The sequence below is a fragment of the Mustela putorius genome, unplaced genomic scaffold (assembly GCF_011764305.1).
Source record: "Mustela putorius furo isolate JIRA1106 unplaced genomic scaffold, ASM1176430v1.1 tig00003854_pilon_pilon_pilon, whole genome shotgun sequence".
Lineage (NCBI taxonomy): Eukaryota > Metazoa > Chordata > Mammalia > Carnivora > Mustelidae > Mustela > Mustela putorius.
In genome coordinates, this window is record NW_025422006.1 from 3,783,652 (window position 1) to 3,799,421 (window position 15,770).

At 39.4% G+C, this 15,770-nt stretch overlaps 1 protein-coding gene across 5 annotated transcripts in view; it reads left to right on the forward strand.

Annotated features, from left to right (window-relative positions):
• The window catches only part of RFX3 (regulatory factor X3), a 287,619-nt gene that overhangs the window by 24,332 nt on the left and 247,517 nt on the right, over positions 1 to 15,770 (forward strand). For 2 of the 5 annotated variants that reach the window (XM_004766195.3, XM_045065030.1), the window contains exon 1: positions 1,791 to 8,073. The exons of 1 other annotated variant lie outside the window; for it this stretch is intronic. In XM_004766195.3, the coding sequence (XP_004766252.1) occupies positions 8,021 to 8,073 (53 nt within the window). In that variant the 5' untranslated portion in view covers positions 1,791 to 8,020. Of the gene's footprint in view, positions 1 to 1,790; positions 8,074 to 10,854; positions 11,528 to 15,770 lie in introns of those variants that run through there. 2 more of the 5 variants (XM_004766198.3, XM_004766197.3) reach the window with 2 other exon arrangements.

Consider the following 15,770-nt stretch of genomic DNA (forward strand, 5'->3'; position numbering starts at 1 on the left):
TCTTCCAGGATGGTTTAACTACGCTTGACTAGCAGCTGACCAGCTAGTAAGTCCCTGTGTTGAAAATGTGCACATTTGCCCATCACAGACCCTGTGAATGAGATAACTCGTAAGTCGAATGCGGCTCTAATAACTTTATTAACTACTGTGTGTGCATGTACATACGTGTGGTGTGTGGGTTTTCATGTTTTGTTCTTGTTTGGGAAAATCATTTTTATTACTTTTAATAAGGTTTTCACATGTTAGGTCTTGCAGCTTTGGAATTAAGTGAAATTTTTCTTACCCGAAGCGAGAATTGGGAAGTGTTCAAATGACTTCATTGTAAAACTGAGTCCTCCGGTTAACTAACCAGTCGGCTTTTACATCATGAACGTTACTGATATCACTGCTTTTAAGAACGTTTTCTGAGTTGTTGCATGCACGCCTTCTTACAAAATAAGGATGGATCAAGGAAAATAACATTATTGGATATAAAATTGTCATGTTTGGTTTTTATTTCCACATGTGTGAAAGGAGTCCCTGTTTCTGTATGCAGATTTTCTTTCCGTTATCTCTTTCTGACACATTCTTGTCGGTCACCCTTTCTGTCCCTTTCCTCCCATTTGCTCTGTTCTGCTCGGCTTGGCTTTGCTTAGAGGCTGTTTGAATTCTCTGCCTTGTTAGCCGGCCCTTTCTCTTCCTGCCTCAGTCTGGTCCTCGGTCAGATGCTGCCTTTCCACCTCTTGGCCTGAGTCCCCGCTCCTTTATTATTGGGTTCTTTGTCTTTCTTTTTTTGGGTGGTTGTTCTGCATTCCTCTGTTTGTTGTTTCTTGGGACTTCAGAAAAAATAGTTAAATTCCTTTACTCTGCTTCCTGTGGTTTGTACCAAGAAGAAATAGAAACAACTATTGGGAAGGACAGGTGGCTCTTTAAAAAAGATCTGGTAGTGCAGTTGACAGATTATTTTAAAAAGGGCTCCCAGTTCAGAGTAGTTAGATACAGTGGCTAAATATTGCAACGGGCGTAGAGAAGATGTTGTCTGGCTTTTTAAAAAAATTTTATTTATAACTTGCAAAAGTTGCAGGCAGTGTCAGTATAGCCAAAATATCCTTAGACAGTTCTGGACGAATATTCATAGTTAAGGTAATGATCGTAAAATCATGTTATTCTTATTTATCTTTATGGTCTTTGGTATTTTATGATAAATCAGCTTTATCTACTTTTGTCTTCAGATATTTTATGGAAAAGTCCTAATATCTAATATAAGTAAATAAAAGTCAATACAGTTTTTTCTTTTGAAGTAGAGCGAATCCCTCTCTTACCCTCTGCCCACTTTTCAACTCTTTTTCATATAATTTGTTAGAAGTATTTTATTGGTAGACACTGCTATCTTTTTTCTTCTCATTTACATTCAAGTAATGCTGTCTAATTGTAGTGAATTTCTGTGAATAACTTCTTGTTAATCTTTAAAGTTCTAGAATATGCATATGATGGGGTAGAATAGATTTGGAATTAATTTAAAATCATTACCAAAAGGGGTAAAAAGCAAACCAAAAAAATTATCTGCTTTTATAATAAAATGAAATTTAGAGTTTCTTCAGTTTCTCAATGGTTTTTTCTGTTGTTCTTGTTTTTTGTTTTTTGGTGTTTTTTGTGGCCGAGGCATGTGGGGAGAATGCTATTTAGTTTTGTTGATTTCAGTACTTCTGGATTGCTAGTTTTCATTTATTTTTCTATTATTGGACTTTGTATAAGTCTGATACACACACACACACACACACACACACACTTTTTTTAAAATCAAAGTTGAAGATACTTAGTACTACTTTTTTTTTCCCTCCCTGAAACTTTCTCCATTTATATCCGTTATAACCTTTTAGGGGACTGTATGGAAATAAAAACTTGGGGATGGTAGGTGGTATAATTGAAATGTAGATCATATTCTGTTCTTTATTTGTTTTACCAAATTAGTTAGGGATTCTGAGGATACATTTTGAATATTTGTGTATGTTTAGCATTTTGTTCCTTTGTTAGAAATCTCTCAGTGTGACTTGTTTTTAATAGGATGTGTCTTGAATTGTGGGCCAATCACTCTTGAAAAGTATTAAGCCCTTTAAGCATACTGGTCAGACTCCTGGAGGGGAGCCTACAGGTTTATTAGCACTCCTTTAGCCTGAAAGCCCAGCATACCCTTCTATGTTGCACGGCAACAGACTCCTAGCAACCGTAATAGATTGAATTTCTAAGAGTGACCAGGCCGGATGTAATAATAAAGCAAGAGGTACAAACAGTTGTCATGGTTTTCTTTTCACAGTTAGCTAGTTTGATTTGGGGAAGCTTACCCTTTCAAAAATGGGCAAACTTCGTATAAAACTACTACTGTTTGTGCAGAGGACTTCTCATATTAGAATAGCAAGAATAGTACCAAATTGAAAATGATACTGGTCACAAAAACAAAAAAAAAGTAAAAGGATTATCATGTAAAGAAGTTTTCAGGGAATTTTTTTTTTAATCATAAACTTAGAACTGAGCTCTGGTAAAACAGTTACGGTGAATGTGCTTTTTAAAAATAAAAAGTCATGTTTGCGTTTTCTCTGTTTGTGATCTCCTCTTCGAATTTTGCAGCAACTCCTTGGAGTTTCCTGATCACAGCTTGCGTGCCCATGCGTAGAAAACTAATACTCACTTTTATTTATTTTAAAAAATTTGTTCTGAAAACCAGGCTATTTGAACTATATAGAAACAACGATTTTTGAAATTGTGAGCCAATACCTGGTGGTGCCGAGGATTTATTGAAGAAGAAGAAAGTAGTAAAATGTCCAGTCCTCCACAGTGACAGTGAAAGTGTCTGTCATATCCCCGAAGGTGTCATATTGTGCTAGAACTTCGTCAACCTGTCTCCTGTGTCTTCTTGAGTATGTGTGTGCTTGTGTAGCCGTGAAAAAGAGATTAATTCAGACGCACTCATAACCTGAAACAGGATGCCTCCATCAGAAGAAACAGATCTTCCTGTAGCTGCTGGGAGTCGGGAGTGGAGCTACAGCCTTTGACAGCAATAAGCTGTAAATACACACACATGCTAATACCCTTGATTTGTTCATCTTTTGTGTCAGCATTTGGAAAAGATTGTTAAAGTGGCAGTTACAGTAAAGACTGGCAATTACAGTAAAGAGCAGAAATTAGGTATTTGTGACCTATTATATTTCATTAAAAGACTTCCTTATTAAAATGGCACCGCTCACTCTGATTACTTGACAGCTGCCCTAAACAGATTAGAAAATACACAGCTTCTGCTAAAGGTAAAATCAACCTCCTAAGCAAGCACATGGCATAGAACAAGTAACTGGTGTACAAACATTATTATTATTATTATTATTATTTTATAATAAATTTGCTTTAGGTAGAGATGTTTATCAGTGACTGAGTGGTGTGCTCTTTTGCATTTCTATAATAATATTTATCAGCAGTGGCGTTTTCCCATTAAGATATTCTAATGCCCCCACCTAATATTATCACTAGCTTCCTATTAGAGGATCTGTTATGAAGCAGCATAGATTCAGGGATCAGCTTGGCACCCCCAGAGTGGCTTGTTTCTGCTAAACAATGAATTGCTATTCCGATCCAATGCAAATACTGCTTTTCCTAGGCAGAACTCGAACTTTTTGGAAGTTTTAGCAACTAGGTTATTAATTTCTGAAATATTTTTAATACTCATTATCCCTTAATAAGCCAGTAGAGCCACACTGAGTTTAACACTTGAATTTAGGCATCCCTTTCACAACAGTGAATTGTTTTCTTTTCTAGAGAAAAAATTGGGGTTGTGGCTGGTGCTACCTTAGTCGTATTTCTGAAGTTTTACTGCTGCTTGACTGTTCCGTCTGTATCTTACAGGGCGACTGTGTAGCACTTACGGAACCATCCTGTTGATGATTCTGAGTTACAGTTCTGCAGTTAAGTAGCCTGACCTGCTACACATTCTAGCCATTCATGACCTTGTCCCTGTCTTCTGCTTTGTGAAGCCTGGACATCATGCCCCGTGGTTCAGTCTGTGAGTGTGAGATCACAGCTCACTCTTAAGCACACAGTACAGGTATGGTATGAAGCAGATTTGTGGGAAGGTTAGCTCCCTCAGCTCATCTTGGTTATAGAGGTTTGTCAGGACAGTCACAGTATTGGTAGAAGGCTGTCGCAGTACTAGCACGGAACTACAAAATTTTCACAAAGACCCGAACTATACTATGTGAGACAATCGTCTGCTTAGTCCATGTACACAAATATCCATGACTACTAAGGTTTTCGGCTTAAAAAAGACCAACACCTGAAGCATGTTGTGTGGGGACTGTCAGCTTGCAAAACTGTCAGGAAAAGGTGTGCATCCTGGTCTTTTGAGTAGAGGACACTTGAGTTCAAGTTCTGTTTTTGTCATTTGATAGCTAATTGTCCTTGAACAGATTCCTTAACTACTCTGATCTCTGTTTTTTTATGTAAATATGGGGATATTACCTATTCAGTTGGGTTATAATGAAAAAGTGAAAGCTCAGAGGAGAAGAGCCTGTCTAGAGAAGTTAGCATGACAGTCTAGAGTTGCTGGGATTGTCATTAGCTTAGCTCACTCTCTGTGGTAGGGTGTGAGGAAGGCTTTGCAGAAGAAGGTGGCCGCTGAAAACGGTAACGCGGAGCTGGGTAGAATTAGAAACAAAGTTGTTTTCAAAGAGAGATATTATGCAGGATATATTTTGTGGAGTCACTGTCAACATTGGTCAGTGGATAGAGATGTTTTAAGCTTTTGTGAAGTGACCCCTCTTCACAGAATCCAATCTCGGGGTGGGATCTTTAAAGATGAAAAGAGTGATAAGTGATAAGGAACATTATGCGCTGACAGATGAAAGGACTTGCTCCCTGCACAAAGGGTAGAATTTAAAGATTAGAGCAGATTTATTTATTTTAGTAAGTATGTACAGTAAGCCTTACATCATTTAAGCATTTAGCCTCTCTTCAGATTCTTCCATGTAAAGAACTGTAAGAACAGGAGAGAGTAAAGTGCCCTATCTTGTGTTAACACTACCTCGTTGATAGAGGAGAGCCGGAAACGAGTATCAGGAGCTTCAGCTAAGAAGGAAGGCCAGAGAGGAGTCACATAAAAACCCGATCACCTTTGCTCCTTTGTGGCCTGCCCCTAAAAACTGTTCAACATGCTCACCATTGGTTTATGGGATAGGGCTTACATTTTAATGTATTCTGTTTGTTGTTGCTAAAGAGACCATAAGGCACTTAATTTAATGAGAAGATAATATTTTCAAAAGAATAGAAGTGGTTTGAAATAGAATGGTTTGAAGTAGCTAGTGGAATTACACTGGTTTAGGCAATGGCTATCCTGTTTCAATTCTTTGAAGAAGGTAATTTCAGCCTAAGCTTAAGGAAAGGAGGAGGTACAGAACGTGCTTAATGCTTAATGTTGCCTTCGTATTTTAAGAGGGGGAATGCCAGGCTACTGTGATACTTAGAGCCAGGGAAAAATGGCATTTAATGTCGCACAGATACAGTCTTTCAGATAAAACCACTAGCTGTTACCAGTAGTTCCGTTAGTTTTAAATCCATGAATTCTTTTTTCCCTGAGTATGATGTATGTGCTTACATTGTTAGGCCGTTTAATGATATCAGTTTTGAAGAATTAAATATTGCCAAACACATTAAGTTGGGGAGTTATGAATTTCAGAATCAAACGAAATAGGAGTCTCTTCTGATGGAAGCCATTGTTTGACATCCGTGAATAAGTAACTCTGACTTGTCATCTTGTACATAAGGTACAACTGTCCACTTGTAAAAATGTGGAACATAATTATACCTTTTATGTTTAATTGAATATTATGCCCAGCTCAGTGAAGATTCATGCATTAGCTTCATAAATATTCTCTCTTATAGAATTTTTTTGCTCCTACAAAGGAAGTTTTCAGTTGGTCTTTTGCACGTTATCTTTTTCTTCCTTGATATTCTTACCACTTTGAGTGGTTGAACTGAGGAGCCATGCTTTGTGTGTGTGTACACATGTATATACATGTGTGTGCAGATATATACACACATGCATATGAAATAGCATAAACTTGCTTTTCAGTGTGGTCTGAAGTTAGAGTTATTCATGTGGAGGAATTGCTAGGTAACACACGATCAGTAAGGTCTTTTCACACCAAAGTGTTTTGTGCAAATTAAAGACTGTACATGAATGCTGTTCAAAATGTGAAGGGAGCATACCTAGGGTCGTCCTTCCTTTTAAAACTAAATGTCTACGTGAGACTGCATTTTCTTAATATATACAACCAAAGCAGCAGATTGAGTGTGGAAGTCAATGGGAGAAGCCAGTTGTCTTTTATCAAAGCAAGACATTCAAGGAAGTGTGTTAAAGTAAAACAACACGACTTTTCCCATTAAATCTTTTGGAAAACCTAGATATTCATAAAAATAAGTTTATATTAAGATATAGTGGTTTTATTGTAATTTTTGAATTAAGAAATAGTTATTACCTTTCCCCATTTTATTTCCTGATATGTTGACTGGGGACACATACTAGTGACAGACTGAAGCCGGTCAGTACCAGTTGGAGAGAGTCCGTGTTGCTTGTCTCCACTTAACACCACATTCCGATGTCCGGTTGCTAGCTCCAGACCAGCCATGTCAGGTGTATTTACACTATGGAAATGGGCAGAAACTACAACTCTGGCTTTTTCCAGGGGTGGAAGGAGAGCTGACAAACTGGACACAACGCACAGAAACCAGAGTTCTCCGTGATTCTCAAAAAGTTTAAGATCTAAGTGACCCACAGTTCTGCTTATCATAGAAGAGTGACTGCTAATTATTATGCAGACATAACACGGTAGCCCGTGCTAATATATGCTCCAACAGACTTTCAGCCAAGTGCTCTAGAAGGACTTTACCAGACCCTTCTTATGCTGCCTTCCAACGAGATTAACTCCATGAAGGGATTTGAAGTCAAACGCTGTATCCTGCCCTTTGGCGTTCCCTCCATGCTGAGCGCACAGGGACCGTCAGTACTTTGGGGGTTCACAAAAATGGGGACTCACAGAAACTGGTCTGGAGTGAATTTACAGAAGTCTTCAGGGAAGGAGGGAAGACATGAGGTACATCTGGAAGGTGTATGGGCTGTGAGAAAGAAGCGTGTGCTAGAGGGAGAGGCAGGTATGGTTGTGGTGTGAAGCCTTCCTTGGGAAATAATGAAGCAGAGGGAGTGGAAAGGAAAATCAACTGAGGATTTAGAACTTAACTGGACGGAGTATAACCGACCCGAGGATCCTGTGAAGGTGAATATGGCGCTGTAGGGAGATGGATCTGACAGGCCTGTGTAGACAAGCGGGGAGTGGGTCTGAAGCCAGGTAAACTTCTCGCAATCATCTGAAAGGAAGTTGAAGGAGAAGAACCTGGGCTTTGGTTTCAGGAAGAACTTGGTTACAATCCCTCTTCTGCCACGCTTTTACTTTTAGTTCAGGGGTAAGATGTAGATAACTGACCGGGGTAGTTGAGGGGCGGTGTCCTAAGTAACACGAAGGGTGTGAAAGAATTTGGTATAGATTAGAAGCGCCTACTGTGCTGTATGCTAGGATCTTCAGTGAGAGATGCTGTTCATGCTCCTTTTACTGCTATGCCTCTGCACTACATTGTAATAATCATTGTTTGGTAGGTTCTCATGAAGATGGGAGCAGGGGAAATTTGAGTGGAAGTAGCATGTGGAAACCTGTTTCATTCCTAACACGTGTGGATATAAGAATGCAAATGGAGCACACTCATTATATCTCTGCATACTTAAATGCTGTGGATTAGTTAACCATTAAGTAAAATACGCTCTGCCTCCTGATTTGACCAGTACAGTTTTGTAAGGAGATGGATGACCATTTAGAATTCTCAGATTTTTTAGGAGTTCTGTTCTAGAATATAGTGGCAAAGAGAGAACTGGCCTTCTGTCACCCTGCCCCTGTCCTGCAGTCCACCTCCTTTTTCCCATCTCCTAGACTCTTCGCCGTAGCGAGTCCGCATGCCCTACTCTTCGCAAGCCAGCTGTGTCTTGACCACCTCTTGGGCCTGGAGGTGGGTACGCCTGCATCTCCATTTGCCCGGGGAATGAACCTCTGGGGCTCCGCAAGGGAATTTGAGTCCTGGGAGTTTGCCGAGGTAGAGTCAGAGAGCATGGCCCTGGGCTGAGCAGATTTCTCATTTTATGGGGAAGTATCTGGCCAGAGGTTAAAGCACAAGGCCCAGGGCAGTGGCCCCTTTTCCCTGGGTCTCAGGGTAGTGCTGGACTGGATTATCTGATGGGAATGACAGATCAGCAGGATGTGTTTCCTAGTTAGTTGTGGGGTATGAGAAGACAGAGATCACTGGGTTGCAGGACAGGTACTGCCACTGAAAAAGTTAGGGTGGTCCGGGGGCGGGGCAGGCGAGATGGGGGGTGAGTGCAGAGTGACTGGCCACCATTATATTCTCCTAACCAGCCATCAGCATGTCACCAGGCCCACGGCAGCCACTCAATAAATGTGGAGGGACAAGATGAAGGTATTTGAACAGCTGTGCCAGAGATGTGAGAAGAAGGGTGGAAAATGAGTTCTCGGGGGGCCACTGTTAGGGCCTTGCTGGGGGAAGCATATTACTGTGATTGGCGAGGTAGTGCGTCAGGACTGTGTGCGTTTAAGATTTGTGTGATGGGACCTAGAAGAGCTGTAGTTGTTTCTTAAATGAATAATTGAATCATATTACATGAGAACAGGCTTTAAGAAACGAATCAGATTTTAAGTTTGGCAAATGATCAGTGGAGGGCACCAGGGTGGCTCAGTGGGTTAAGCATCTGCCTTTGGCTCAGGTCATGATTCTAGGGTCCCAGAATTGAGCCCCATGTCTTCGGGCTCCCTGCTTGGCTCTTTCGGCTCCTTGTCTCTCTCGGCTCCTTCCCCTGCTCGTGCTCTCTCTCTCAAAGAAATAAAGTCTTTTAGAAAAAATAAAACGATCAGTGGCAAGCACACATTTGCATCATCAGTGAACTGTGACGGTGGCTGAGGAACTTGTGATCATTCAAGAAAGGAAGAGATCCTGAGCACTTATGTTCCTATCAGATGAGGGGGTGAAAGGTGTTCAGAGAGGGCATTCTGCTTGTCACCTGTTTGGAGAGGAGTAGAGGACACAGATGGCTGTGGATGAGCTTGAGTTTTCTCACTCCGTATTCACTTAACAAGTTAATGTCAGGGAGGGTCACTGGAGGAAAAAAACAAAGGAGCCAGTAGAGTTATCTTAGAAACATCTAATTGTAGGTACATAAAACTCAGTCCTGGTGTTCAAAGTTGTTCCAAAATACTGTTTAGTCACGTAGTTTATAATAATCGTGTATAATATATCATGTCAGAAAATATTCTGTTTCATAATGACAACAAAGTAACAGGAAAATCTGATAATAGGGTTACAATTGCCAAGTTCTTTTTGATAACTCTGGTGTGTTCATTAGTGTGGATTATTGAACTTTTTATTGTATCTGAGTTGTAATCGACTAAGTACACAGCAAACACCTGTGATTATTTTCGTGATCCTTGTCTTGTTCAAGTAACCCCAAATCTGTGTATTTAGACGGTTGCCTGTTCATATATACTCAGCTGTGCCTGTTTTCTGTGTTATTTTTCTAAGTATAATGGACCAACATAAAAATTGATGGCAACTGTCACTTAATGTCATCTTTACCCTTAAAGAAAAAAAGAAAACAAACAAAACTATATCATGCCAGGCAGCTATGATGCTGTTTATGGTTGACTAAGTGATCAGATATACTCTTGACTAAATTCATCTCTGGTACCATGGGTCAAATTTAGGGCAAAAAGAGTATGAACATATACAATAAGCAAATACACGTAAATACGTGTTTGTATTCCAGCGTTACCCTAAAGTTAATTTAGTAGCAAATAAAAATCATTAGTTTAAAAGTAATTGTGCGTGTTCTCCCCTGAGCCAAAGATTTTTTTTTCAAATTTTTCATAAAATTGAGTAATCATGTATTTCTTAATTTCTTCAGCTTTGTGACCTATTTAGGTGTTGTTTTTGCTTTTTTTTTTTTTTAAAGAAACAAATCTTAGTTAATTATTTTTAAGGAATGAGCAGAGGTCTGTCAGCTGCTAATCCATTCTTGCTTTTGCTTCTCTCCAGACAATAAGTTAGCAAGCTGATTCTCAATCTGTTTGGTCTCCTGTCTTCACAATTTAGAGGTACAGATTCTTTCAAAGAATTCTTCTCTCCATTCTTTCCCCTGACTTGTATTTTTCCTGATTGTTAGTGTATTTATTCTTTGAAAAATAAAAATTCTCTCTCCTTCTCTGTCTAGTCAAAACAGTTTCTTTTTTCTCTAAATAGGAAACTTAAAAATACAGATAACAGTGATGCAAAGACGTATTTAAAAAATAATCCAGTTGTATGGCAGTTAATATTTACCCGCAGATTCAGTAATTACATAACTTGTAGGTAGCGAAGAATTTATTTTTAACATTAACCTAATTCTCTTTGCTTTTAATAATTTAGGCAACTTGGTCATTCTGGCATTTTTATGGTAGAGAATACATTGAGTTTGGCTCGTGGAAGGAATATGAGGTAATTGATTACATGTCCTCTATAAATTATGAACTCTAGGTACACAAAGCACAGTATTTTAATGTGTCTCAAATGGGGTCTCATGTCCAAATCTTTTTAAAGCAGTTTTTATATATAAGATTTTGGGATTGGTTTTTCGTGTCTTGATGGTTGGCAATGGTTCATATGGTGAGGAACTTTATTTTCTTTCACTGCTTGTGGTTACTTTTTATTTATTTATTTAGTGAGCTCTACGCCCAATGTGGGCTTGAACTCATGACCCTGTGGCCGAGAGTTGCACGCTCTACTGACTGGGTCAGCCGGATGCCCTTGGTTACAGTTATTTGTAAATACTTTGGCTGGCTTAGCTTTCTGTAGGCCTGTGGAAAGCACAAGAGAACTCCTCCCACCGGCCCATCTCCCTGGCCTGCCCCAAGTAGGATTAAAGGCAGGCTGCACTGAAAGTTGTGCATTGACATACACTTCTAACTAACAGCTCTAACAATGTGAAATTCTAGGTGCTGCTCAGGGTGGTTTACTGGGAGCATAAATCTGAGACTGTTGAGTTAGTCTTTTCCCACCCTTTAGTACCCGTGTGGGACCCTACATGGTGTCTGGGTTTGACATTCTAACGTGGCCGTCAACAGAAGAGCAACTAAATGCCACGTGCATTTCCGCTGTTGTTTCATAGATCACCAAACATCAAGCCTATATCAGAATAAGTTCAAATTAAAGGTAGTAAAGATAGCAGCTCGTCTTAGGAAATCCATCCTGTGACATGGTAGCGTGTGGATCAGGGGATGTGGGCGAACATGCTGCTGATGTCATAATTCTCCTACTCAATAATGGGCGGGCACGTAGGAAGGCAAGCAGCTTGGTGTGTGGACTTCCGCTTCCGCTACAAGTGTCCTTTAAAGAGAGGCCTTCCACTGGCATTCAGAAGGTGAAAAGAGCAGGGGTAGGGGTCAGATGAGTGTTGGGGGCCGGCATCAGAGGGATAGTGTCGAGTCTGAGTACATGTAAGCTGTACGTCATCATTGGTCTTTGAGGTTATGTTTGCACCCACATTACTTAGATATCCACATGGTTGACATGCAGTTGTCAGCCCATTCAATATGATAAAACATTGCTATTTTAATATTTCTTTAATCTTCAGCTTCTGTGGGAAGATAATCGCACAATCTACCGAGTAAGAGACTTAACCAAGATTCAAGAGAAATAAGCGGTATCGTTCATCTCAATCCTGTGGTTAAAGTTTTCCACAGGGTGCATCAGAAATTCTCCTATACATTCCCCAATATTTTGTTATGGATATAAAGTTGCAAGAAAGATACATTGAGTAGCTTTGTGTCTCAAGGTCTTTGTAACATGATTTGTAACCAAAAATTGTGCATTTATGTTTAGGAGTGTTAATTCCAGAGCTTTGCCACAGATAGTGTATTTAAAGAGTATCCGCTCTTCCAAATACCACCTCTAGGGAAGTCTTACCAGAAATCTCTACCAGAAATCTCAAGCTGTTTGATTTGTCTGTATTAAACAAGTGAATTTGATGTTTTTCCTTATTATTCAGTTTTCATGATTGAGGGCATCTGATATGGATGTTGATATCCTACCTAATAATTGTGAAAGCTAGTATAGGTTTGGGGAAAAGAGGTTTTTTTATATTTTGTATATTTCTACAAGTGCTTACAAATAAGGTTTATTTAAAATAGCTCAGAGGACATTTAAAATAACTAATAGATATGTCAGTGGAGTCCTTCTCTTGGAAAGTAGTGGGGGATGAACTGACCTTGAGTTAGCTGGAGAAGCAGTGGGGAACAATTCTATGCGTCTGTTCTTCCAACTTTTTTCTTTTTAATCCAATTTTTGGACCTCCTTTCATTTTGGTAGCACTGGACCTCTTTGTTGTCCGTGAATTAAGGAAGTTGCCTTGATAAGGGGGAGTGGTAGGGAATGGAAAGTGTTTTTACATATAACACAGCGTATAAAGCAGCGATCATACTGTATTTCACACTCGCACAGTAGATCACACCTGACAAGCTTGTTTTGTGAGTTTCCCATCTTATCTAGCTTTTCTCAACTTGTTGTCATCATACAGGGTAGGGGTTGTCTCCCTGTTGAGGTTAAGGGAACTAGGACTGAGTACTTCTGAAGCTCAGAGCTAGTAGAAAGAGATCTAGCGTGTGAGCCTAGGTCTTGTGACTCTTCCTCTGAGATTCTTATCCACACTGTATGGGTAATTTTCAAATTATATTTTCCAACCAGAAAAGTTCTTCAGGAGCCACCCTTGGGGATGTTGGTGGCCTGGAGAGCAAGTTCATTTGAAGATGGGACCTCAGAGCCACTGCCCTCTCCTGTTTCCCTTTGTGCACGGACTCTAAGTTAGACTAGCACACTCTGCCTCTTGCTTTGTTCTTACATCCTGCTGGAAGCTGTCACCGAGGTTGTATCCCTCTTTTCTTACTGGCGTTGGGACTAGAGAAACACGAATTCGGCTCTTGGCATTTTCCTTGACTTTTCTTCCTCTTCCACCAATATTTACCGAATTAACATAGTATACGGGATACACTTGGACCGGTGCCAATGATGATTGGTTTTAAAATCGTATAGTTTTAAAAATATAAAAATTTATAAAAACTGAAGTATGAGCTGTCCATATTAAATATATCCTGTCTTGGCCATAAAGTGACAGTAATAAGCAATCTCCTTTTTAATACAGTTTAAAATATTGAGTGTATTTCATGATCCCAAGTCTGGTAGTTCAGTACAGTAGTTCTTAAAAGTGATTTCCGTAAGTTCTTTGTGTGTATAGAGCCTTAAAAATTCTAGGGTAGAGCAGCACTGATAGTGGTAGTAATGCTAACAGTGTCAAAGCGTGGTTCCTTCATCATATAGAGTTCAAAAGTCTTCAATAATAATAGATTCCAAAGTATGTTTTCCCCTTATTCAAGTATGCATTTAAGCCTCATTGTATTGTAACAGTACAATATTACTTACCGTAATTACTTATTATAGAATTACTTATCTGCAAATAGAAGATAAATCCCCTCAGTGGTCCAGCTGAAACATCATGAAATTTAATAATGGTTAAAAGTTAATCACAGACATTCAAGATGAGAGTAATTGTCTGAACTCAAATCATAGCATTCTACAAATTGAATATGTGTCAACAGTTTTGTACTTTTAAAAATGAACATGACTCTGGAGTATTCTTTTTCTTAAACTTAGGTCATTGAGCTTTTAGTTTAGAGTGCTAAACTGATCACTTTAAATTAATAATATTCAATTATTTTCTTCATAGCTCATTATGGACACAGATCCATTGGAGAGGCACTGGAAAGAGCAGCAAAATGGGCATTGACAGGAGTGAGGAACAACTCGTGGAAGTTACATGTTTAGTTTAGAGAAAGAGGGGGAGAAACACCTTGAAATCTTTTTAAATTCATTTGTACTTGTCTTTATTTATTTATTTTCTGTTACAAACTTTTGGGTAAAAATAATAAAGCAGGAAAATGACAAGTACGTTAGAGCCTTATGTTATCTCCTTGAAAGTCCAACCTAAGTAGAATGAGCTTAACTTAGAGAAGGGGCAATTTTAATTTGTCATAAAGAAGACACTCCCTAAAAGGTCATTAAACTCTGAAGTGGCAGTAGAGGGACATTTTGGAGCTCATACCCCATAAAAATTTTTATGACCCAAATGGTTAGTTACTCAACTAAATAGATATTTTAGCCTTAAAATCTCTACCAACCTGAAAGCTCTTTGAGTATAATTGTGTTGCTTGTTGAAAACACAATGTAATATGTATATAAATATATTCTTAAACTAAAGATGATGCTGGTAATTTATGGAGGTCTCCTTATTTTTTCAGAGACAAGATAAAATTGTAACTACATTTTCAGTTTGGGATCATAGAAACGACTAAAATGCCCTTACTCTGAGAGAGAATATAAATCCCATATTATTATGTGCACTTAAAAAAATATTTGATAGGAAAATACAGAGGAAGGGGCGCCTGGGTTGCTCAGTTGTTAAGTGTCTGCCTTCAGCTCAGGTCATGATTCCTGGGTCCCCACATCGGGTGCCCTGCTCAGTGGGGGGTCTGCTTCTCCCTCTGCCCTAACCCCCTGCTTGTGTTCCCTCTTTCGCTGTATCTCTCTCTGTCAAATAAATAAAATCTTTTAAAAAAGGAAAGAAAAGACAAAGAGAGTACTCAAGAATGTGAGAAGAGTTCCATATCCTCTGACAAGGTGGTCTAGTGCAGATAGCCTGTGGGTTTTTGAGTTAGCCAAGCCTGAGTTGGAATCATGGTTCACCCACTTAGCAATTCAATATTCTTATCAATATGAGGAGAATAACTGTAGCCTTGTAGACTGTGAACATAGGGTTACGTGGGAAGTCCACAGCGCAGCTTGGTACCGAGTAGTACTTGACAAATGCTTCATTCTTCCTGTTCAGTTTTAGTTTCTCCAGGAGTTTGGGTCAGGAAAGCCAATACAACAGGGAGTGAGGAAGGGGCAAATTGAACTTCGGTCATTGGGGAGATAGGGTTCATTCAACATACTTTTTTCCATATACTGTTTAACTTTTCATATCCCCCCCCCCCCCCCCGCCATGGAGAAGCCAGTTTTGGTCCTACCTGGAGCAAAATCTTTACTATCAGACCCACTTTTGGGAAGAAAACCGTTTAGAGTTATAAGTACGAAACCACATGTGAAGCAGAAGTATCTTTAGATCTTAACTCCTGAAGAAACTCCTTGTTTTTGAAAGGAAGTTAATGTTTACTTAAGAGTTCAGTGTGACACATGCATTATTGTCTTGCAATTTATGGGCAGTAAGCTGTCATTTTGTTTTACTTTAATTAGCGTAATTGTCTTCGGTTCCCTTCTGACCTGTGCTTGCCCTCATCCTACCTCCTCCCACCCCGGGCTAGCACAAGTCCGCTAAATCCCTTAGCTGGCTTGCAGGATCTTGTATCTCATTGAGTAACTAGTTAACATTTTGGAACAGTGACCAATATTTTTAGTGCTACCTCTGTGCCCGGCGCTGGGATGAATAAGAACTTCATTGTCATGCTGTCTCTCCAAGGGAAGTAGGTACTGCAGATCCATGATCTCTTACATATGCTTCTGGAGTTCAAAAGGCTCTGAAAATCACCAGTTTCCTGAAGTTTGGGGCAAAGCTA